This window comes from Nannospalax galili, unplaced genomic scaffold (genome assembly GCF_000622305.1).
Source record: "Nannospalax galili isolate Female #2095 unplaced genomic scaffold, S.galili_v1.0 scaffold903, whole genome shotgun sequence".
Classification (NCBI taxonomy): domain Eukaryota; kingdom Metazoa; phylum Chordata; class Mammalia; order Rodentia; family Spalacidae; genus Nannospalax; species Nannospalax galili.
In genome coordinates, this window is record NW_008349989.1 from 328,818 (window position 1) to 353,575 (window position 24,758).

Genomic DNA, 24,758 nt, shown 5'->3' on the forward strand with positions numbered 1-24,758 from the left:
TTCACACTGGCCACCTTTCTCTCTTTTATCTTCCGAATAGATTTTGGGCTCCTTTGATGCTGAACTATATTATTCAAGGAGGCAGGTCACTTGTGACATGTTTAGCAAATTCTCCAGGTCAGGTTGAGCATCTACTAGGAAATAGGCAAGCTGACACTAACTGTTCTTGGCTGCTAATAGACTAGGTCATCATTGAGTATTCCCAGCAGGGATTTGGCCTGTTTGAATCTTTTATCATGTTTCCCATCTTATGAATCCCTGGTCTTTTTTGCTGTTCCAAGGGAAAACTCTCAGATGGCAGGCAAAAGGTGCCTGTCTCCCGCCTTGTCATGCAGCTTAGATTAGAAATAAGGAATGTAGGCATTGCTTATTTCTTAGGTAGTTGCAAATTTTCTAGAAGTCTCAACCAAATGTGTTACACAAACATAAAATAATGCTAATGTATATGCATGATATGTCTTGTATTTCAGGAGAAAGAACTGAAGAGTGTAAATAACTCATGCATATTTTATTTGCATGAATATTGTTTTAAATTTCTGCCTTTCATTTTGTTTCTTACTGCCTCTATTCTTTCCCATCCTTTTCTGTACTTTTTTAATCTCTCCTTCATCTTGATGTCATGTCCTTCACAATTGTAAGGGGCATCCATTGCAGTATCTTCACAGGTAGAAATGTCAGGAGTCAGGGAGGTTGGATTTCTTGATATAAGTCACACAGCTGCTATATTAAAATCAGCACCAGTGCCCACCAGTTCTTGATTGTGACAGTCTTCAGTGTTCCTTTCACTTAATCGCATTAGAGTAATTATCAGTGTAATTTAAAAAGTCAAACTATATAAGAAAGTCTTTGAATTTGAAGCAACAAATGTTAAAAGTCACAACTGATAATTATGTTGATAAAGGTGGCGACTTTGACCCTTGGTACAGGGTGAATCTCTGTGACAATGTTTCGTGCTCATAGCAGTAATAGATAAGAGTCTTCCTTATAACTTACTGCTGAAACAAAGAATTACTGTTCAGCATTAATCTAGAACTCTCTGAAACCTCTGACTGTATCAAAATACATACCTTAGACAAATGGGAGTTTAAAGTTAAACTCAGGGTCTGGTGTCGCTCTAGGTTATGTTTCTCTAAACCCTGTGATTGCCTTGGGCTTTCTTGCTCTGCAGTATCTTGCATTCCTTGTTCGCTTGGGAAAAGTGTATTGTTTTCCTTCACACTCTTCTCTGGTGGAATGATGCTGTCTTTTGGGGCCCAGCTGGCGACTCATTTTCATTTTGCCCTCTGCTTTTAATACTTCCAGAACCAGAGTATAAGATCTATCTTAATCATATAAATACCATATCACTTATGGAGTATGGAGTCCAAAGCACCTCGTTTATCATCACTCAGAGTTTTTTTTTTTTTTTTACACTTTCAAACCCTTTCCATTTGAATGACTTCTCTTCATGGCATAATGGATCCACTATTGAAGTTGGCACACTTCTGCACTTGTATCTGACCAGCAAAGGCAAAATGTATTGCCTAAGATAAATTACTGCTGGTTTACAGAACCAAAGTGCAGTTGTTAGCTTAATCTAAAAGAATTACAAGTTGAAGAATTGCTACCTGAATAGTCAGTGTACTTACATTTTATTAGGAAGATTTTTCAAACATGTAAGTAGTAGCAACCTAATTCAGAATTTGAGAAATGAAAAGTATCCATTCCTCTTAATTTTGAAATTTATTGTTTTTAGAACATTTTAGGACAAGCCTGACTAGTTTTCTAGGTGACTGCTCCTGCAAATGATAAGCATCTTTTTAAGATGAGATGTATTTTTACCTGGCAGACACTGTACCAATGACTGTTCTTTTAACTCATGCTAAACTTTCACTAGTTCTTTTGAGACTCATTATCCAACAGAAGAATATTTAAGAATGTTACAAACATCATCAAAGTTCGAAAGTAAGAGTGGGGATGAAGAACATTTTGTTTTAGATGTTAAAGATGCTGTAAATGTCTCGAAGTGCAAGCACAGGAATCCAGAGTGGTAGAACTAAGAGGTGCTTCCTTCAGGGACTTAAAACTGGAGTTTTATTATAATGAATTAAAGGTAGCACATCTCCACAACATCTCTGCATAGTGCCTGCTAAAGCATAACTTTTTACCCATTTGGAAGGTGAAAATTTTATCAAGACTGCTCAAATCGAGTTAGGAAGTTACATCTTCCCTGATACTTTAATACTTTCTAAAACATTATTTGATGTTTATACTTGATTGAAAAATATCAGGGGAGGGTAGGCTTTAAAAAAAGCAGTGTAAATACAAGAGGGTGAGAGCCCCAGGTAAAAGGTACCAATCTCAGTATCAAAGGGTGCTATGCAATGTTCAAATGTGAGTACACGGACAGCTCTCAATATTTTCTGTATAGCCAGGGATAGGTTCTCTTCTTTTTCTGTGTTCTTTTTTTAAAATTATTTTTATTTTACGTGTTCATGAGTGTATTGCCTGCATGTATGTAAGTGTATCCATGTTGCGCAGTGCTCACAGAGGTCAGAAGAGAGTATCAGATCCCTTGGAACTGGTGTTAGGATGGTTGTTAGTGGTCATGCGTTTGCTGGGACCCAAACCTGGGTCCCAGTGCTTGTAACCACTGAGCCATCTCCCCAACCCCACTTGTTCTTTCTTTTTCATTGTGATAGTCACCAAGCAGCTCATGAACTATTCCCCCTTTTCCGCATTCCTGGTGAATTTTATCTCCTGTTGGTGTACCCCAGGGGCCACTTTCTGATTCTCTCTTTTCCTGTCAGCAAGTCTTCATCTTTGGCTTTGAACCATAACAGAGAAGGAAAGTCCCAAGGCAACAGCTGTGCAGCAGTCTGGGGAGCAGATTGCAGAAAGGTGGAGCTCTTTGGGAAAAGATGATACTGATGTCTTACTGCTTTACAGGACCACCCAGGCCTAGTGTGGTTTTAGGATCCTCTCACAGAGTTTGGGGAAATTATCGTGCTGATGAAGGTATAGAAAATGAAACAAATTTTAAAATAGGGATACGTACTAGTTTTAGCAAAAGAAACATTAAAAGTTAAAAAAAAGTTGTAACTTATCAAAACACATCATTATGAGCAATTTTTGTGATGTTGTTTTATTAGGTAGCTTTCTGTCTTATAATGAAATACATGAGGTAATCAGCTTAGAAAAAGGAAGGTTTGCTTTAGGAGGGCCCAGTCCCTAATTGTTCCCCTCCATTGTTGTGGCCTGTAGTGAGCTAGCACATTATGATGAGAACACATAGTAGTACAAAGCCACCTATCTCATGGCCAGAACAGAAACAGATAGTCAATGAGGAGGAGGAGGCTGGGATCCCACAGTTCCCCTTGAGGGCACCCCTGCTAATAATATAAGGACCTCCCCCAGAGGCTCCATCTCTTAAACATTCTGCCACTTCTTTAGTACTTAGGTCTGTGGGGAGAGACTGAAGATGCAAACCTTACTGCCTGTCTTCATGAAACTGTGGTATACATAATAAGGCCGTGCTGGTAATGTCGATGAGAAGGGAAGGCAATAGGCTTAAGTATGGCTCTGTCTTCTGTAGTTGGAAGACCTAAAGCGGAGAAACAAGAAAATACCTAGTCCCATAGAGTGACCATCTCTTGTTTACCTTCCACTCCTCTCTCCCTTCTGCCTTCATGTCTTTCTTTGTTTGGTGGCCCAGTGAGCTTCCCTAGCTTTGCTTCCAGGAGCACAGTTAACAGCTTGTTTACGGGAGCATGGGCACCACACCAGCAGCTACACCCCTAAAGAAAATGCCGCATCTTCAAATTTTAATAGCAAACACCTAAGAGGATGTTAGGCTAGTAAAAGCTATTACGTCTGTATTTGAGGGCCTGCTGAGGGAAAAGAATAATTGTAGAGCTATAGTAGAAATAAATACGGCATGGCGCTGAAGGTGAGCACTGCTTTATTGCAGTCCCTTTGAATTTGGAAATAATCGGGGTCTGTGTTAAATGTAAGCTCTTTGGTGATTGGGACTTTTGTTTATTGACTGAAAAGTCCCCAGAGCTCGAAACATGTCATGGCACTTGGTTTGTATTAGGCTGTGTTAAAAGAATGAATTGAAGATTTAACTGAATGGTAGAGGACATGAGGAAAGGGAAAAGGAGGGATGAGCTGAGTCCCCAAAAGGCAGGGGACATGGAGTGGGAACTACACGCACCCAAAAGACTTCCCAAGATTATACCACGTGTCATTTACCTTATGTATGTCTGTGCTGATCGACAGAGGAAGAGGAGGTTTTATTTAACAACCAAAAAGTAACAGGAATCCCAGGTTAAGCAGCCAGAGCAACCATCTTAGTAAGAATATCTGAATTCAGAAAATAAGGTCAAACCCCTTCAAAATGGCAGGTAAAGAAGAGGCCTCTGTGTATAAAGCTAAAACGTTCATTGGATTTGTGTATTATAGTTTCATCACCTTTAACTATTTGGTAGACTTTTTGCTGTGCTGGGGATGGACCTCAGGCTTCATGAATGCTGCCCAAGCACTCTAAAACCTAGTCACATTCTCTGTCCTGCCGTTAGCTTTTAAATTTAATGGTAACTGATTGTTTGAAACAGTGGTTACAGATTTTAAAACTTTGAGATTCCTGTGCTATACCTTAACGGTTGGGATACTGTTTAGGAGTGCTGAATATTAACTCCTGTCATCCAATTTAAATGTCCTGTTATATGATTAGATGCATAGGATGTTCTCAATAAGCTGTTTGATATAGATACAGGTATTTTCCTTCTAAAGGTGTCTCTTTTGCTATTAAAATTTGGGGGCATTCTTTAGTTTATTGGTTAGATACTTGTATTTTCAAAAATGTGACCTAGTTTCAGTGCACCTGTAAATGTGTCTTCGGTATTAACTACTTTCCTAGTCTTTTTTTACTTTTTTGTCTTTTTGAGACAGGGTCTCCCTGTAGCCCCAGCTGTCCTGGAACTCACTATATAGACCAAGCTGGCCTCAAACCCACAAAGATCTGCCTGCCTCTGCCTCCCAAGTGCTGGGATTAAAGGCGTGTGCCACCATACCCAGCAGCTTTCCTAGTCTTTTAAAAATTTACTTTTTAAGGACTGAACTGTCAGTGAAGATCCTTATATTGATTGGACAGGATCTTTACTTTTAATTATTTAGTTAGTTTTAATTTTTTTAAGACAGGATCTCATGTAATTCAGGCTGTTCTTGATCTCCCTATATAGCTGAGGATGTCTTTAACTTCTAAAACGTCTGCCTCCACCTTCCCAGTGTTAGGATCACAACTTTATGCTTGGTTCATGTGCTACTGGGGATCAAACCCCAGACTTTGTACATGCCAGATAAGCACACTACCAACTCAGCTACATTACCAGCCCCTGAATGGAATCGTCATTGGCTGAGAAGATAATTTATCACTCATAACTGCTGGATTTCTATGAATAAGGCCAATCACTCTTGCTTTATTGAGAGCTTACCTCTAATTGTAAGTCAGGGACTTAGGATATTATCTCAGCATATTTAACAACCAAAAAGTAACAGGAATCCCAGGTTAAGCAGCCAGAGCAACCATCTTAGTAAGAATATCTGAATTCAGAAAATAGCATTTAGCATGCGTGCCAGGAAATTCTATATTTTACCAGTTAAATGATTTGAGCTTAGCTTTCATCTACCACCATCGCTCCCATGTTAAGATTTTGGTCAAAGGCCATAATAGCCAGAGGTGGTAGATGAATACACGGAAACCATGTTGTCTGAATACTACAAGGTTGTTGCACATATGAACTCACAGTGCTTGTGACAGCTTGCATAAGACATGTGCAAGCCCAAGCCAGAAAAAAAAAACAAAAAAACAGCATGAATGGGGGAGTTGGGTAGGAAGCCCCAGATCTAACTGAGGATCTATAGGTAACTGACTGCTGCTAGGAGAGAGAAGGTCTGTTTGCCTTACTAGTGTGACACCTGGTAGGCTGACCGGACTCCAAGGGATAGACCCACACCCACGAGCACTTGGGTAACACAGAAACTTGATAGGCTTTTTCAAAAAAGAAAACAAATAATAGAGGACTTGAAGTCTGAGAGGGGGCAAGAGCCTGGAGAGGTGGCTCAGTGGTTAAGAGCACTGGCTGCTCGTACAGGGGACCTTGGTTTGCTTCCCAGCACACATGGCCACTCATATTTGTCTGTGACTCTAGTTCCAAGGAATCTGATACCCTCTTCTGGCCCCTTCAGGCACTGCATGCATATGGGACACTTACATGCATGCAGACAAAACATTTATATACCCAGAGTAAAAATAAATAAAATCTTAAAAATTTATTTTTAAGATGAGTCTAAATCTATGGATACTGATGCATGCATGTATTTCAATTTTTTTTATTGTATGTATACACACCTGTGCATAATAATGTGTATGTATGGGCACACATGTGGAGGTCAGAGGGCAATTTTGGAATCAGGTTGCCAGGGTTCCCTGGCAGGCATCTTTACCTGCTGAGCCATCTCACACAGGATGTGTATTTTCTTCAGGAGGTTATTTAGTCTTATTATAGCTGACCTTTGACTTCATACAGACCTTTGCCCTACTGACTGCTTGATTTCATTTATGAATAATGTTTAAACTTCTTGTGTTTTCCCTGTTCCTCAGATGACTCTGGGCCCTCACTTTGTCTGTTGGCCTGTGTCTTTCTGGAGCTTCCTTCTTTGCTATGTCCCCACAGCCCTTGATGTGGTGTCAGGAGTCCCCATGTACGCTTCCTAGCTTCTGATGCCTTCCACGGTCAGGTGTTATCCAGAGTCCATCTCCTCAGTTCCAGTTGTCTGTGACATCAAGCCCTTTGAGCACTTTTCTCCCCTTAACTGCCCAGGGGTACCGCGTTCTGTTGGTTGATGCCTTCTTCCCCATCTTACTCGTGTGATTACTTCTGTTTTTCCTTCTCTGTTCCCTCTGCACCATCTCAGGCTTACGTTTCATTTTGTCCATTTCAGAAGTGCTAGACACTGGCTTTCTACAGCAGTCCTTCCTGGCTGTTTATTTTCACACAGTGTACATGCTTGGCAGGAAATTCCATCAGAGCAGTTGTTTTCTTAAGACTTGCCTGAGTTAATACATCCAGGTCAGGTCTCCTCTGTGGAAGGGTTACTAAGAACTCAGACTCAGCATGACCCCCTGAGTACTGGCTCTCAACTTACTTGGACATTTCAGGAAAGGTGTGGCTATTCCTTATCAGTAAATGATGGGGAATGGACGTAGCTCAGAGGTAGACCACATGCCTGACATATGTGTGAGGCCTGGGTATGAGCTCTAGTACTACAAAATAAAACAGCACATGATTAGTATATGATTTAATTTGAGTTTCTTAAACAGATCATAGAAACATGGAGTATGATGGACTATGCTATTTTCTTTGTTGGTTTACTACTGAATACCATTTGGGCTGATAAGAATCTGTCATAAGCAAAGAGTAAATTGCTCTCAGTCTTTTTTTCCCGTGTGTGTATGTGTGCCTTGTTTGTGAGTGTGTATCCTCCCAGCCCTGGTCTCAGTTTTTATTAAAGTCTCCTGAACCTTTTGTTTCTTGCAAAAAAGTGAATTAGATTTACATTAACTTAATAGATAAACTCTGCTACTGATGCAGAATTTGATCTCACACTTGGTTATCACCAGAATCACTGATATACTGGTATTATAGTTTTGTTTTGTTCCCCAGCCCCCTGCCAGTAAATAACTACTGGTATGTAAGAATAAAACTAGTCAAAACTCAATACCTAGCAAGTATTTATGGACTGATTTTAAATATATTTGTAAGTATCTCTGCATAATTAAGCATATTCTTAAATTTTGACTTTTAAAAAGCATTTGGATACTTTACCTTAATTGTAAGATTTGCTGCAAAGTATCTCTTTAAAATATAAACTGGGCGTGATGGCGCATGCCTTTAATCCCAGCACTTGGGAGGCAGAGACAGGCAGATCTCTGTGAGTTCAAGGCCAGCCTGGTCTACATAGTGAGTTCCAGGAAAGCTGGGGCTACAGGGAGACCCTGTCTCAAAAGACCAAAAAAAAAAAAAATCTGTCTGTATATCTATAGATATAGATATATAGATGTGATTTCCGTGTTGAAATTACATTACTCTGTGAGAATTTAGGTTTATACTAAAATTTATACAGCTGGGGATGGGCAGTATGGCTCAGTGTAAAGTCTGTTGATCTGAGTTCAATCCCCAGGTCCTGGAGAGAACTGACCCTTGAGAGTTTTCCTCTTAACTTCCAAACGTGCCATGGCACACACTCACCTGCACTCATACATCTCTCTATCTCCCTCCCTCTTTCATACATTCACACACACACACACACACACACACACAGTCACACACACAGTCTCACACACACAATTAAATAAGTAAAATTCAGAAGCTGTAACTGGGAAGAGTTAAACCATCTGGTAACAAAATACAGAAAGCTGCCTACTGTCAGAATGCTAAGCTGAGTTGCCTAATGAGTCAAGAATGATAAATGCTTAAAATTCAGAAGAATGCACATATGACCTATTCTTTGTTGTTGTGGCCGAATGTCCACTTGACATGAGACTTGTTCTCAAAGATGTCCTTTGTATTCACTTGACTTTTTGAAATAGGCTACTGTTTATGGCTTTTAAAATGCACATTTCCAGGGATGTCATTTCAGATGGAAGTTGCCATCTGAAAGGGGAAGGCTGGGAGATAGCTAGAGAGTTTGAATGTAACCCAGAATGACATGAACATGTACATGTAGATTATCATGTGAAGTGAGTGGGAAGGGGTCAGGCCAAGAGAGCAAAGTGACCTTTTGCTTCATTTTCCTTCCTTGTCAGGGACCTTACACACTTTGCTTAACTGCTGAGTGGGCTGCTTTAAACTTAGATAGCAGAGATCCTATAGCCTGCTAACTTGATTTTTGTTGGAAAGGCTGCCTTTGACCAGAAAACAATAGCTGACATATTTTTCTTAGACAATTCTGCTGTCTACCTGTTCTCAGTTTCCCTTAACATGTTTTCCAAACCACACCATATCTGGGATAAAACAACTCAGAGTCTAACAATGACTTTCCATTCATGTACATTTTTGTCACCCTTATCATTTTAAAGTAAGGCAGGAAGTGTACTATTTGAAAGGAAGGGACACTGCCTGTAATTCTAAGCCTTATTTATACAGTTTCCTCCTTCCTAAATGTTTAATATAAAATGAGGCATTGCTTTCTGCAAGCACTTCCCCACTGCCTTCCATGTATAATGGGGCCTTACTTTGAAAAACTAAGCACATTTAAAGGCTGAGCTTCTGCTGGCCCAGAATGCTTGCTCTTCAAAACATTTGCTCCCTGGAGAGGTAAACCAAAGGTGGTCTTTTCATGTGACTCTGGATCATTGACCTGGAAGACTTTGGGGTAATAGAATGGGCTTTGGCCCAGTTCAACTGTTTTCTGGTTGAGTACCCCGCCTGGAAAGGAAGGTGGGCTGATCATGTGCAGAGGGGACGATGGACGGAGTCTGAAGATGTTTTGAAGTTTGATGTGTCTTTGGTTGATGCCTGGCTTACTGCCTAAGAGAACACTAAACTGCCGCATCCATCAATGTGCTGCAGCTTGTAATGATGCATATTTAAATGGTTTTGCATACTTAAGTGATTTTGCATCTAAACAAATGCATTCACTCTCTGCCTGTTGTGTGAAATCTGAATGACACTGTGCTCCTCTGACATTTTCATTATCAAATTCAGTCAAGCAGAAAAGTGGCAAAAGAAGCAAAAATTCCCATTTACATCTGTGAGTGAAGTTGTGGTGATAGAGAAAATTACTGGTTTAAAAAGAGCCTTGTTCTTATGGTGCCTTGTGACATGAGATTTTTCATCAGTTTGGAAATAGTGTTTTGTACTTAGGTTATTGAGTGAAATGCTGACTAAAAGTCTCATTTTATATATATATCCTTTTAGATCGTTTAGCTCACCATAGATATTTCCAGGGCTTTTATTTTGGCGGCGGAGGAGAGGGGCTTGTATACCCTTTTTATTGTTAAAATCCATTATTTATTAGTTGTAAAAGCTTAACTGCTGGCTTTATGTTCTGTTAGCAGAGATTTCCCCATCCTACTTAGATTTTATTTGTATTTGCAGATGTAGACAGATAACTCACTTGCTGTCATAAAACACTGCATCAGACTCCTCCAGAGGGATTTGCTACTAAAGCATAGTTAGGGATCTACCTTTTGAAGCCTTAATGTAGTTATTTCCTACCCAAACCCTCTTCTGTAGAAGTCCAGAAATTCAATTATTTCAGCTCTCTAAGGAGTGATAAGTTCCAGCAAATTGATTTACAATAATGAAACTAAGCCTTGTTTACAAATCTGAAAAGCAATTTCTGAGTCCATAGTGGCTTAGTCGAAGAAAGAAATTCTAATTTATCTGGGGGCTTGCCCCATTGAAAAGATTGTAAGTTTGTAAAAACATGGTTCAAAAGGGATATGGGTAATTTCTAAACGGTATTTTTATTGCAGAGCCAGATGAGTCATGATAAACTGTTGTACTCTTAATTGTATTAGGTATTGTGTTGCTCATCCCTAGGTGGTATTGCTGGTACAGTGACAGAATTCTCATTTCTTTTCTGTGCTTTAACAGAGCTTTGGAGACTTACAACACTGTTCTAACACCCAGTTAAAAGTTACGCCAATTTCACGTACTGTGGCCTGATTTCTCTGTAGCTGGGCCTTGTTAAATACAGTGACATCTCCCCCACCACCACCGTTCTCCTCTTTCTCCTTATAAGATATTTGACCCAATGAAAAATGGGCCATTGTTCTTTGTGTACAGTCACGAGATCGTGCAAAACAATGACCTGTAAGTGGATCTGTCTAGCTAGTGACTGGAGATGTCAAGTGGAAGGTCAGAATTGGAAGCGTAGAGGTTATTGAGTCCTTAGGTGTGGACAGTATATCTGAGTGACAACAGGAGAACATAGAACAGAGGACGGAGCCTTATATAATCCAAACTATTTAAAGATGGAGGAGTGAGAGGGGAGGAAACAGCTTAACTTAGAGAATGTAGAACAAGTACTTCTGAATTGGGGAAGTTGAGGAGAAGAGTGAATTTAAGGCAGACAGTGATGTGGTAGGGTGGTCAGCGAGCTTGAGGGCTAAGAATGCATTCGTTGTTGACCTTGAAAGACAAGTTATTGATTGCAGCTTGTTGGAGCTGAGCCAGGTAGAAAGAGTCAGAACGAATAAGGCAGAGGCTGGAGAGAGTGGGGCTAGAGCTCTGTGGAGAAGCTCATTTCTGAAAGTACCTCTTCCTGTCTTGATTATAGCCTGCCTCACACAGGGGTTTCTGAATATGGCATATGGAAAAACATGCTATGTATTTTTACCTCCCCATACGATGTAAGGTTTTTCTGATGGCATATAGTTCTCTCACATCACTGTACATCAGCCTGGTTGGTATTTTGTAAGCAATTATGTAGTTTTAAGTGCCACCTATAAACCTAATTAACCACATCTTTAAATATCTGTGTGGTTTTGAATTTTTTTAATGAGGTCGAAAGAAAGGAAAGTGTTAGGAGGAAGCAGCCAGTGAGGATATTTGTGTTTTCAAGAAACAAAACGTAATTAGGAGGGAAGCCCCTCAGTGTGTGAAAAGGCACTTTTTTGTTCAGACAGTGGCAAAGCAAAAGCTCTGTGGGGCTGGATGCAGCCTGGGCAAGACCTCAAAGATTAGACTCCTCCCCACAAAAAGACAATAATGTTTGATTTCACCTATCTAGACAATCTAGTCAACTTAAAAGAGACAGCAATGGAATGATGGTAGCAAGGTCTGGGTGAAGAAGGGAGTGGGGAGCTATGGCTTGATGCTTGCAGTTTTAGTTTAGCAATATGAAAAGAGCCCTGGGAGCTGAGGAGATGGCTCAGAGCTTGCCATTCAAGTATGACGACTGGGGTTCGAATCCCCAGCACCCACATAAAAACACAGTGGATCCCAGGGCCAGCTGACTAAACTAGCGAAATCAGCAAGGTCTGACCTGCCCTAGTAAACAAAGTGAAGAGCTGTTGAGGAAGACACAGAAAGTCAACCTCTGGCTCACACACACACACACGCACACGTGCTCCCACACACTTGAAAACACGTACATACAAGCATACCATACATACATCTACACGAGACAATGAATTATGGAAATAGATTGTGAGGATGTGTTTAACATTGCCGAGCTAGCCACTTAAAAGTAGTCAAAATGATGAATTTTGTGTCATGTGTATTTTACCACAATTAGAAATTTTAAAAAAAGGACAAACCATTCTACAATGCTTTATATTCATTAACTTGTAACTTAGTTACCCAGAAAAACAGATAAAGCCTTAGAGAGGAGTTGTAGTGTGTTGCTTTAAGGAGATCCTGGTTTCCTGAAGGAAACTTGGGAGCTTGTTAGACAAGCAGAATCAATCCCACTCTAGACTTGTCCAGTCAAAACCTGGATTTTAATAAGACCCGCCCCAGGTAGTTTATAAGCATGACAAAGCTTAAGAAGCCCCAATTCAACGCATAATTTCTCACAGTATGATCCATGAACCACCTGACTCAGACTTCATTCCATCCCAGAACATAAAAATCTTAGATGCAGTCAGGGCAGAGAGAGGATGAAGTTTCAGTCTGATTCCACCTCTGATTCTGTAGCAAATTAGCATTTGAGACCTTGGGCTGGGAGAAAGCTCTGTAGTAGAGACCCTAGATTCATTACTCAGTACCAGAGGAGCATTTGAGAACTTAGCAAAGACTTAGTATAAGAGAAATATACATTTAATCTTTAACAAACGTTAGAATTATTACATACAAACGTCTCCTGTACTGATAAAATCAAGAATCTGCTTAAAAATAAATGTAGTCAAAAAGAGGCAACAGAAATAGTATATGTAAATAATTACTTGGTCAAATTGCTTGGTCTAAGCCACCATGAGAAGCAGAGAAGTAACACTGTACTAGAAGGTAAACTGCCTGAGGGTTAGGGTCCAAAAGTGAGCCTGCTTCCTGTATCTGTGCAGAACCCTGTCAAACGTCGGATTCCTGATTTGTAAAGACCTGAGTTCTGCGACCAGTTTGTTTACATTCCTAAGACAAAGTTAAGTTTGGAAAACAAAGATATTCTTTTATTGTTCACATATTCTTGGAAGCTTGTAAAAGAATTTAAATGATGCATGTTACATACATACTTAACTAAAGAAACCTCTAGCTAAGTTCTGTGTAGTTAGAATAGATACCAAGAGAAATCTGGGTTGGTCAGTTCTTTCTAAACCTTACTCTTTTCAACTGTGGGGATTTCATAGACATTCTTCAGAAGTTCATAGTGTTCATGAGGAAGGAAATGGGTGTGAGATTACTTTGTGAAGCTTTATACATGGACTTCAAACTTTTTGTAAGTAGACTATTTTCTGTGACACTTTTAGATTTAATTGATAGTTTCAGAGAGCTTCCATGGAGTTGGCAGCCCGCTTTCCCTATTATTAACATCTCATTTTAATATGGCACATTTGCTACAGTGTGAATCAATTTTGATACATTATTATTAACTGAAATCTGTACTTTATTCAGATTTGCTTGGTCCAGTGTTCCCTTTCAGTTGGTTCCACTCACAAAAGCATTTTGCATTTACACCTCAGATCCCCTCAGCCATGTCAGTCTTTTAATGTTCTTGACGTTTGGTCAAGTACTTTTTAGAGGATGTGCATGTGGTATGTATGTGAAGCTGAACTCCATTCACTTGAATAAATCTGAAATAGGGTGTAAGGGAAATTTTGAGTGCTCACTTCTTTTGTTTTTAGCTTATCTTGATCCATCCACATAGTTTCTGCCATCTGCCAAGGAGTTCTTTAAAGAGATCCATCTGTCAGCTATTGTCTGTAATAGCTATAGTGACAGGTTGGGTGACAGCACAGTCACTCTGCAGGGTTGTGTAAGTCACTCATGTTCTCCTTGAGAACCCAGAAACTGCCCAAACTATGAAGCTAAAGCGTCATGGGCAGAGTTGGTTGAGAAGCATTTTGACCACTTCTGAAAGTATTCTCTCCATCTCTCAAGAACAAATGTCTCCCAGAAAAATTTCCCCAGCCTGTTTGTCAGCATGGGAAAGATGTCAGTACATAATAAGCAAATTTAAGAAAACATGTTTATGGAGTAGATCTAAAGTGGTAAATATTTTAAAAAATCTCCTGAGTAAGTAAACATTTCTTTGTCTGTAGTTATCATGATTTACACATACATAGTAGTATAAATTAAAAGTACATAAATCTGGACAGTCCTACTTGTCTATACATTCATGAGCAAAAATAAGAGGCATCTTATTAAACACCGTCCATCATCTTCAGAGTCAAGTAACTTCGAGTTTGCAGAATAGGAGTAAACTAGGTCTTTGTCGCCTCTCTCTATGAGATCCTTTGGATTTGACCTTCACATAACACCTAGTCTATTCCAGTTGTCATCCTGGTATCATTGTATCTCCCATTTAAATTATTGTAAAGTCCCCAACCTGATCATCCTCCTTTCCAGCCTTGACCCCTTGGGCAAGAATAATTGGCAATGAACAGCTTCCCAGTCTTCCTATGTGCCGCAGGAATACTGGTCAGTGTTGAGTGTTCAGGGTCAAAGCAATCTGCCCTCATCCACCCATGATTCTCTTGAAAGTCATTTCTCTCTGATCATTCCACCTCTTTGCTTATCTGTGAGTTCATCAGGCATGCTTGTGCCACAGGACTTTTGTACCTGTTGCCTCTTCTGGCTGGAACATTTTCCCACTGATTTAGGATATGATCTTTCTTCATTTCCTCCAGTCTTTATTCAAACATTTTATTTACAGTGAGGTTTTTCTGACCATCATACAAAATTCTACGTCTCCTCCTTAAGAAAATTTCTCATTCCCATTCTTTGCTTTATCTCCCTAAATTTCTTACCAGCTGACCATTTCTTCTGTATTGCTTCTCACTAGAATATTACTTTATTTGATTTCTTTTGACTCTTTTTCCATATTTTCGGCACTTAGAAAACCATCATTAACTTGCAGTGCAGAGTTGAGTTGATGCTGGACTCTAGCTTCCAGAACCTCCTCTTCCTAGGACCAGTTCTGCTGTGAAATTTGAAGATGCTGATCACTGTGATTCCTTACTCTCTCCTGGGGACTCTGCCTCACTCTGTTGACAGGTGCTGTTATTCATCATATCATAAGTGATACTCAGATGTAAAACAGCACCATTCATCTGTGAGGCTGCAGCTGGATAGTGATGATGTAATGACTATGGACCCTGTTGCTTGTAGTGTGTCCATTCGTAGGGGAATCAACCGGTAAACAGTGATGTGTTGCAGCAGCTGCTCTTATTACTGTAACTATTATTAGTATCAGATGTGGCTAATGGATAGATACTGGGGAAGGATAATAGGAATAATGTATTGAGCACATTCAGTCTGAACTGTAAGTTGGGTGCTTAGTTAATTTTCTCAGCTCTGCTGTTGACTACATGTGTGACCTGGGTTGGTTGCCTGTTTTCTTTTGCCCCCTTTTCTTAGTAAACTCAGATGTGGCCATTGTAGCTGCTGCTTTTTCATAGTTCTGAGGCCAGTGAGAAAAACTGCACTCAAAATCCTGAGGGTATGCCACACTGTCAGCTCACCCTGGGGTGAAGTGGGCTCGTATACAATGAGATTGAGGCTTTGGCACTTTTCAGCGGTTCTACTTGGGACATCCCTTCTCCTTTCCAAGATCATCTTTAACTTTGGAAGATCAGAAAGAGGCCATACCTCAGGTAGAAGTCCAGTTACCTCAGACATTTTAGTCTTTTCAATTCCATGATTCTGGCCATCTATTTTATCCTTGACAATTCATGGACATTCATATTCTCTCTCTCTCTCTCTCTCTCTCTCTCTCTCTCTCTCTCTCTCTCCCTCCCTCCCTCTCTCCCTCTCTCCCTCTCTCTCCATTTGTGCTTGTGCAGGTTCATATGTGTGAATACACAGGCACATACATCTGTACATATCCATGTCTAAGCCTAGGAGACAACTTTAACTGTCATTTCTCAAGTGCTTATCCACATTACTTTTTGAGACAGGGTTTCTGTTGGCTCTCTAAGGAGTCTAGACTGACTGCCAAGCAAGCCCTAAGGGTCCACCTGTCTCCGCCTCCCCAGCTCTGGAATTGCAATAACATACCACTATACCCAGGGTTTTTTTTTTTTTTGGTTTTTGTTTTGTTTTGTTTTTTTGTCTTTTTGAGACAGGGACTCCCTGTAGCCCCAGCTGTCCTGGAACTCACTATGTAGACCAGGCTGGCCTCGAACTCAAAAAGATCCGCCTGCCTCTGCCTCCCAAGTGCTGGGATTAAAGGCATGCACCACTACGCCAGGCTCCCAGGGCTTTTAAAAAAGATTTATTTTTATTATTTTTAAATTATGCATTTAGATGCCTGTGTGCAGGTACATGCATGTGAGTACAGGTGCCCACAGAGGCTAAAGGTGTAGGATCCCCTTGAGCAGAGTTACAGGCAGTTGTGAGCCACCCAGGGTGAGTGACAGGAACTGAAGTGGGGTCCTCTGTAAGTTAGTACATGCTCTTAACCACCGAGTCATCTCCCCAGACTCCTGTTTATATGGGTTCTGGGGTCAAATTCTGGTCCTCATGTTTGCAAGACAAGCACTTTACTAACTGAGCTATCACCCTGGCCCTAAACATCTCCTTTGGATTTGAGAACTTTGTGCCTCAGAGAATCAATGTGTAGTGGCTCTAGACCCTTTTAAACTGGTTTCTTCCACAGCATTCTGAATCTCAAAAATGCCTATTGCCAGTGTGTTGAAATTTTACTCATTCGTCTCACTGGTTCCTTCTCATTTCTCACTGTGGGTGGATCTTGGGGGGTAGCTATTGTTTTTCTGGTAGTGGCTGCTAATTTTCTTTCTAAGAATCATCTGTCTTTTGTAAAGGCACAATAAATAAATTGAAAATACATTTTGGTTTTTGAATTCCACGGTATTAGACACTCTGCTTCTCACCTGCTTACTAATCATTCCCCACTTTTTACTTTCTAAGGGAATTCTAGATTTTCTTATTTAAGGGTGTCTATATGCTCAGCTGAAAATATTTGCCCAGGTTCCTTTGCAGCTAAATATGGACAAATCTTACAGTAAAGGCATGTACTCTGTTGGTAGGAGTCACCCATGGGGTCTCCCTCCTTTGTAAGACTGGGAAGCTCCCACATAGAAAACCTTTGACCCTTGACCTGTTCCACCACTTTCTGCCCAGAACTTGGAGGTGAGATCTTTAATTTCAGTGGACCATCTTGTGATTACCAAGCATGTGAACTAGATGTCTAAGGATGGCAGGAGAGAAGGGAATAGTCAGATCCTCAAGGCATCATGGGATGTCACCAGCAGCCTAGCCTCAGAATAATTTTCTTTGTGAGATAAACAGTCCTACAGTGTGTTTAAACCACTGTCTAACATGTTTTGGTCTATGCAGCAGAATGCATTCCCAGCCACTTTATATGGCTTACTAGATAATTTAAGTCTAGTTTCATTGCCAGATTGACAATACTGTAGATTATAACATTAAAGCCTTTCACAGGCTCAGAGTAAATAAACTTTTAGAAAAGCCAAGTGCAATTGACTAGATAAACCATCAGGACTAGAGTTCAAATTGAATGGCGAGCGGAACACCTAGGCTTTCAGCCTTGTTAAACAGCCTCTGTGAGCAAGCCACTTGACCTGGACTTTTCCTTCCCTTCTGTAAATTGAGGTCATGTGGACTCTTGGTTGCTCTCACAGACCAGCAAAGACCCAGTGGATGGAGGCCTGCAGGGTCCCTGTTGAATTTGGTGTCTTTTTTTTTCTTGCCAAAGCTTCAGCCAGGAAGCAAAACCCACATCTTATTCATTAGCTTTGAAAACTACTCCTCCACTGAAGTTTGTGAGTTTGTGTTTTAAGTATAAAGTTTTACTTTTTTACATAAAAAACAGCTTACACAGATGTCAGTAAGCATGCCTAATGTGTACTGATGGATTATCCACTTGAATTAAATGGTGCCCAGTTTCCTAAACTTTAGTGTATACATGAGCATAAACGTTCATTCTGATGCTCAGCTTATTTTGGTCTTTGGCCTTCTTCACCTAAATTTTGTTGAAATTTTTTCACCTTAAACATGAATCCAAATAAGCAGGTTTGTTTTAAAATCAAAAGCGCACATGGTTTTATGTGGGAACTCTGGGTTATACATATTACAGTTTTTTAAATCAATAAACTTTATTTTTAAAACAGTTTTAAGTTTATAGCAAAATGTACAGATTTCCCATATACCACCTGTCCTAACATTGTTTTTTTGTTTGTTTGTTTTTTTAGGTATTGATTTTTTTATTTTATTTTATTTTTTAGAAGAAGCATTTCATTACAGCTTTAACATACTCAATAACAATTTCCAGAGCAAAGATATATCTCTTTCAAAAATGGCCATAAAATTTTAAAGTTCAAAGTTGAATTAATACAGTTAGCACACAAAAAAATCAACAAAATAAAAAAATGAGTTATATTTGAGAAGGAAGCATAAAAATTTACGTCATGTTAATTAGTAGAGGTAATGAACATTACCACTGAAATCTACCCAATGACTTTATATCCATACACAGGTGCCAAGGATCTGAATGCAACCATGACTAATAATAATCAGATACATACATATTAGAGATGCATGCACCAACATCCAAGTGTTATTAGCAAAAGCAATAAGTCCTTCTGTAAGAAACGGTATATTTTAAAATGAAATGGAGATCTTTCTTAAAGGTTAAAAACTCATTCAATTTTATGTCTTACAGGGTTCATACTGAGTTCAATATTGTCTTTTTTAAAGGAATTTTAAACCAGTTTTAGTCAATTTGTGTAAAGGCTTCATTATATTCTTTACCACTTCTGATTCTCTTTAAAACTTTTTAAAAAAGATTTTATTTTTTTATTTTATTTTATGTGTATACATGTATTGCCTTCATGTAGGTAAGTGCACCCATGTCGTGCAGTGCCCACAGAGGACAGAAGAGGCTATCGGATCCTGTGGACCTGGAGTTACAGACAGTTGTTAGCTGCCATGTGGGTGCTGGGATTCGAACCCAGGTCTTCTGCAAGAACAACCATTGTTCTTAACCGCTGAGCCATCTCGCCAGCCCCTCTCTTTAAAACTTTTAAAGACATTGTTACAGTTCAATTGCTTACTATTTATGATGGATAACTTTCTAATATTCATCTTCAGTGTTATGTAAGAAGCACTGTGTGTTGCTAAATTTTATTTTAATGTTAGGGTGCAGTGAACTTTCTGTTTTGCCATTGGTCCAACATTATTCTTTCCAAAATTAGTTTCATTTTTGGAGACATATATTTCTTAGCTATAGGCAGTATTAGCAATTTAAAGTCATCTTTACAATATCAAATGAAACATTTTATGAATTAAATTTTTCAGCATAATTTTATAAATGCAATGAACAATTGTTTTAATGTGATTTATGCAGTACCTGTCCTGTGGACAAGCATTACATTTTACTGAAAAAAGTATCTTTCAGTAACTTTGATTTGGCATTATAATCTACTGCTGTAGAGACTGAAACAGGATTTTTGTTTTGTAGTTTGGCATTAACTATTCTATTTGTGTCTCAAGGACTCATTTAAGCCAAGGTCCGGAGTGTCTGATATTTTTCTTGATCGTTTCACAAACTGATTCAATATTAATAGTCTTGAGCCAGACATTTCATCTATCCAGTAATTATTTATAAAATAGAAAGACATCACTTAGTATTTCAGGCAGTTTCAAATGTGACTGATGAGTACTAACAAATGAAATAGGTATCTTAAGGCCATGGTTCACTTCCAGGCTCCTGGAGTCTTGAAATTTATTAACTTCAAGCTACAGATACTCTTAGCAACCAGGGCTGGTGGCCTGACCTCAGAGGTCCTAAATAGTTCACCTGAGGAAAGTGTTAGTTTCAGAAGAGACTGGCTGTGTTTGCATTCTCCAGATCCACTGAGTTGTGAATTGCCATTGTTCTTTATTTGGTTTCATTTTGTATCATCATTCTAGGTAAGAGAAAGTTGTGGCATCATTTGCATCACTGTTATTCTCCTCATAGTTTGCACCTGTTTACCTCTGGAGCTAGGTTACAGTCTCCTGAGGTATAAGCTGCCTCAGGCAGGTTTCTTGGCAGAGATTTCTCACTTGGGATTTGGATTCATAAGAGATGATGTCATGGCTCTGTGATGTGAGATGCTTGGTGCAGTTGCAGCATCAGCCCCTGTTAGGGAGTGGATACCCCACACCCGGTACTCACTGGCTTTTTCCCTCCAAGTGCCCCTGTAACCTTCAGGGCACTGTTCAGTTCATAATGTTGTACACAGTATAGTCCCATAAGCAACATGGATCACCTTAAAGATTTAAGGAGGGGCAAGGTGCATCAGCCCCTGTTAGGGGAGTGGATACCCCACACCCGGTACTCCCTGCTTTTTCCCTCCAAGTGCCCCTGTAACCTTCAGGGGACCGGTTCAGTTCATAATGTTGTACACAGTATAGTCCCATAAGCAACATGGATCACCTTAAAGATTTAAGGAGGGGCAAGGTGCCAGACTCTTTTCCCCCTATAATTTGTTTATATTTTATCTAAATATCATTTATTAAAATAGACACTTATATATGAGACAACTTACATGCTTGAGCTGGAGAGAGATTGAAGTTTAAAAATTGTTCTTGGGCTCCCCTGCCCCCCCCTTCTTCATTACTTCATGCTACATTTCAGAAAATGTCATGTATCTTAATGGAAGGAAAATCTAGATTCTTATTACTGGTGTGTAAAACAGTGATTCCTTGCCTAGAGGGGTTCTGTTCACATCTTTTCACGCATGTCTTCCTGAAGATATGTTGTGTTGTCTGTTGGTAGGCCTTCTGTCTTCACAGTCTTATGACACAGGTCCATCTTTTACACAATGAGAGTCTATCTGAAAAACTTACACATGTTATTTTTCTAAACAGTTTTTGGGCTTATGTTGCCTTTGATGTCCCAAACCTTAATGTTGTTACGTTGGAATTCATGCGTCTTCTGGTCTTCTTTATCACTTGTCCTTCATTCCAGCAAAATGATTTGCTTTTTCTTTACTCTTTATTTACTCAGGCAGGGAGTTTCCTCATTTTGAAAGGCCCTTTGCCATCCATCCACCCATCTTAACTGACCATCCATCCATCCATCCATCCATCCATCCATCCTTTTATCCATCCATCCATACAGTATGAGCATATTTGCCAGAGCTGGTCCAGGGATGGGGTAAAATGGTGATTGGTCATCTTGATTATATTAATTGAGGCGTGAAGGCTCCCTTTCCATTCTCTACCTGAACCATACACATGGAGAAGGAGAGTTGAGAAGCAGGATGTGTTCATTACTCTCTGCTCCCTGATTGTGGGTGTGTGTGACCAGCTGCTCAAGCTCCTAGCTCCTTCACTTCCTTACCGTGGTGGACTGTACCCTCTAACTTTGAGACAGAACAAGCCCTTTCCACCTTAAGTTGCTTGTGTCAAAATTTTATTGATTTTTTTAAAATCACAACAAAGAAACTTTAAAGACAGTTGATAAATGTGATACTGTCCTTACATTGTGGAACATCTGTTCATTCCTGCCTGGCACACTCTGCTCATCATCTCTAATGTTACTTCTCCCTGAGGCCTTTCCCAGTGTACCCAGGTGGATTTGTTCACTATTTTGGCCCAGCACTTTCTTCATCTCTATTACAGCATTTAACCTCATTATTTAGCAGATACTTACCTACGGTGTGCAAATTTTATGATAAGGTATGGGGATACCACAGTGAATAAAACAAATAAAAATTAATTTCACAGCTTGTGTTACTTGTCACTGGTCCATCTTTCATCCCCATTATGTGTGAGTTCATGAAGGGCATTATATAATATCTGTGCATCTGCAGTACCAGCCATGTCTAGAGACAATTCACATGAAATGCATTTTCTTTAAAAATGTAAAATTCAGAGGATGCAGTTTTCATAATTTAAATGAATCACTCTCATGTTTATATATACATATCCAGTATGCACATGCATAGATTTTCTTGGCTTAGCATTAAAAATGCTAGAATCTCCAATAGTTGCAAGCAGTTTAAAAATTTCAAAATAGAGATAGAGACAAATATTGATACTGCTCAAATTGAAAATGTCCATTTTTATATTTTACTCCCTGATGTAATTGAATGGCAGTTGGTTAGTTAAGCATCTTTTATATGGAAGCAGAAATTGGGATTAATTAAAGGAGATGCTACTTGGAATATGTAGGAAATTTATAACCATTGAGGTCAACATGGGCAAGGAACTGTGTTGCTAAAGAGGCTGATCCCACATGCTGAAATTACTATGGTTTTGGCTGGGTTTTTAGGCATTGAAACCTGGTAACTTCTGATGCCTATCTGGTAACTTTGATACTTTCTACATGGTGAGATCAATGTGGTGCGCACACAATGACATGAAGTGTTTTCCTTTCTTTCAGTTGGTGAGTTTGTAAGCGATGCCCTTCTCGTTCCTGACAAATGCAAGTTTTTACACCAAGAGCAGATGGATGTTTGTGAGACGCACCTTCACTGGCACACTGTCGCCAAAGAGGTACCAGCCCATGATTTCCTTCTAGCACAGTCATTTCCTGAGGACACATATAAAACATTTTCGAGGGTTTTTCAAAGCATTTGGTTGTTGATAAATTCTTAAAAATAAGAAAACTTGTATTCAACTCTCCTTAAAAAATTGATTTTGCTTCTTAAATTAATTTTCACTATGCAGTGCAATTGAACAGAAACCACAGTGAGTTCCCATGTTCCTTGTTTGTGCACATGCTCGGCCTTTTCTACCCATGAGTATTTCTAAGGATCAGAAACAGGGCCCCTTAGTTAGGTTGTGCCTCGTTTTTCAAATTAAAATAAAGCTGTCATCTCTTAAAAATATTTTATTGCTATTTATTATTTATTATTTTATGTGTATGAATGTATTGCCTGCATGTAGCTAGGTACACCTGTGTCATACAGCGCCCACGGAGATCAGAAGAGGGCATTGGATCCCCTGGAATTGGAGTTCCAGACAGTTGTTAGCTGACATGTAGGTGCTGGGACTTGAACCAGGTCCTCTGCAAGAGCAGTCAGTGCTCTTAACCACTGAGCCATCTTTCCAGCCCCAATATTTTTTTATTTTTATTTTATGTGTATGTGTGTATTGCCTGCATGTGTGTAAGTGCATCCATGTTGTGCAGTACCCATGGAAATCAGAGAGTGTGTTGGATCCCTTGGACCTGGAGTTACAGGTAGTTGTTAGCTGCCATATGGGTGCTGGGAATGGACCCCAGGTCTTCTGCAAGAGCAGCCAGTGCGACTAACCACAGCCATCTCTCCAGCTCCAAAGCTGTCATTTTTAATAGGTCTTTAGTAGGTATAACTTTTCAAATTATTTTCTGTGTTTCCATTCAAAGTGCTTATAACTTAACTTTTTCCTAATAGCTATAGGTAAATGCTATGGTAGAACAAGGAAGTCACTTCTCCAACACTATCTTGAAGGCCACAGTCAGGATATTATTTTACAATTACTTCTCCAGTTTTGTATTTTCTAGGCTACACCACAGTGGGTAACTCTGTGGCAACAGGCTCAGCCCTTTGGTAGCCCCTGCTTTTGGCTCAGTCAATAAAAACAAGACAATTAGTATGAAATGTAATTGTGTTGAATTATCCTCAAACTGCACTGCCCTTTGAATATAATTACATATATTATTAGTATATATATATAAACATAATATATTATAATTTTTCTCTTAAATGACTGAATGTAATTTATTTGTGTCAAGGTGGTGTGTGAGTCTCCTAGAATTAGGGCCTTTTATCTAGCACAGGAGTTCACTAGTAGGGTCAGTTTGAACTTCTATTCCTTCCTAGGAATGTGGGATATTGTTACTTGTCCTAGCTGGATGGGGAAACACCACTGGCACATAATGACCAGAGACAAGACAAGATTCTACAAAACACCCTACACTGAACAGGGCAGACCCTTCTCCTTGAAATATCTTATCCTTTCTTCTTTCTTTTTTTTTTTTTTCTTTTTTTTCCTTTCTGTACCAGGAATTGAATCTAATGCCTTATAATATGCTGAACAAGTGTTCTATCATTATGCTTAGAATCTTTCTTTGAACTTTTTTTTTTTTTTGGTCTTTTTGAGACAGGGTCTCCCTGGATCCTCAGATGATGTGGAACTCACTATATAGACCAGTCTGGCCTTGAACTCACAGAGATCCTCCTGGTTCTGTATCCCGAGTGCTGGGATTAAAGGCATGTGCCACCATGCCCAGCTTTCTTTGAACTTTTATCTCAGCATTTTGTCTGTTTTGTGTTTTGAGATACAAAGTAGAGATGGAGTCTTACTAAGTGGCTCAGGTTGGCATAGAACTCACCCTGTAACTCAGGCTGACTGTCAACTTGCAATCCTCTTGCCCAGCCTATATCACTAGGTCTGGCTCCCCAGAAAATTATTTGGTCCAAAATTTCAATCTTGTTGAACTTTTAAAATGTGATGTAATTCTTCATATCCTTGTGTAGCCTTATAGCTGGGAGATGAGAGAAAAAGAAAAAGAAAAAAAAAAAAAAAAAGAACAAGTTCTAACTCGCCATGGGAAAAAAAGGAAAAAAAAACTTTTTTTTTTTTTTTTTTTTA

The 24,758-nt window shown here is 39.5% G+C and overlaps 1 protein-coding gene across 1 annotated transcript in view; it reads left to right on the forward strand.

Annotated features, from left to right (window-relative positions):
• Window positions 1–24,758, forward strand: part of App (amyloid beta precursor protein) — a gene marked incomplete in the record, with an annotated part of 263,474 nt that overhangs the window by 87,226 nt on the left and 151,490 nt on the right. The window contains 1 exon segment of the mRNA XM_017801687.2: window positions 22,564–22,676. Coding sequence (XP_017657176.1) covers window positions 22,564–22,676 — 113 coding nt within the window.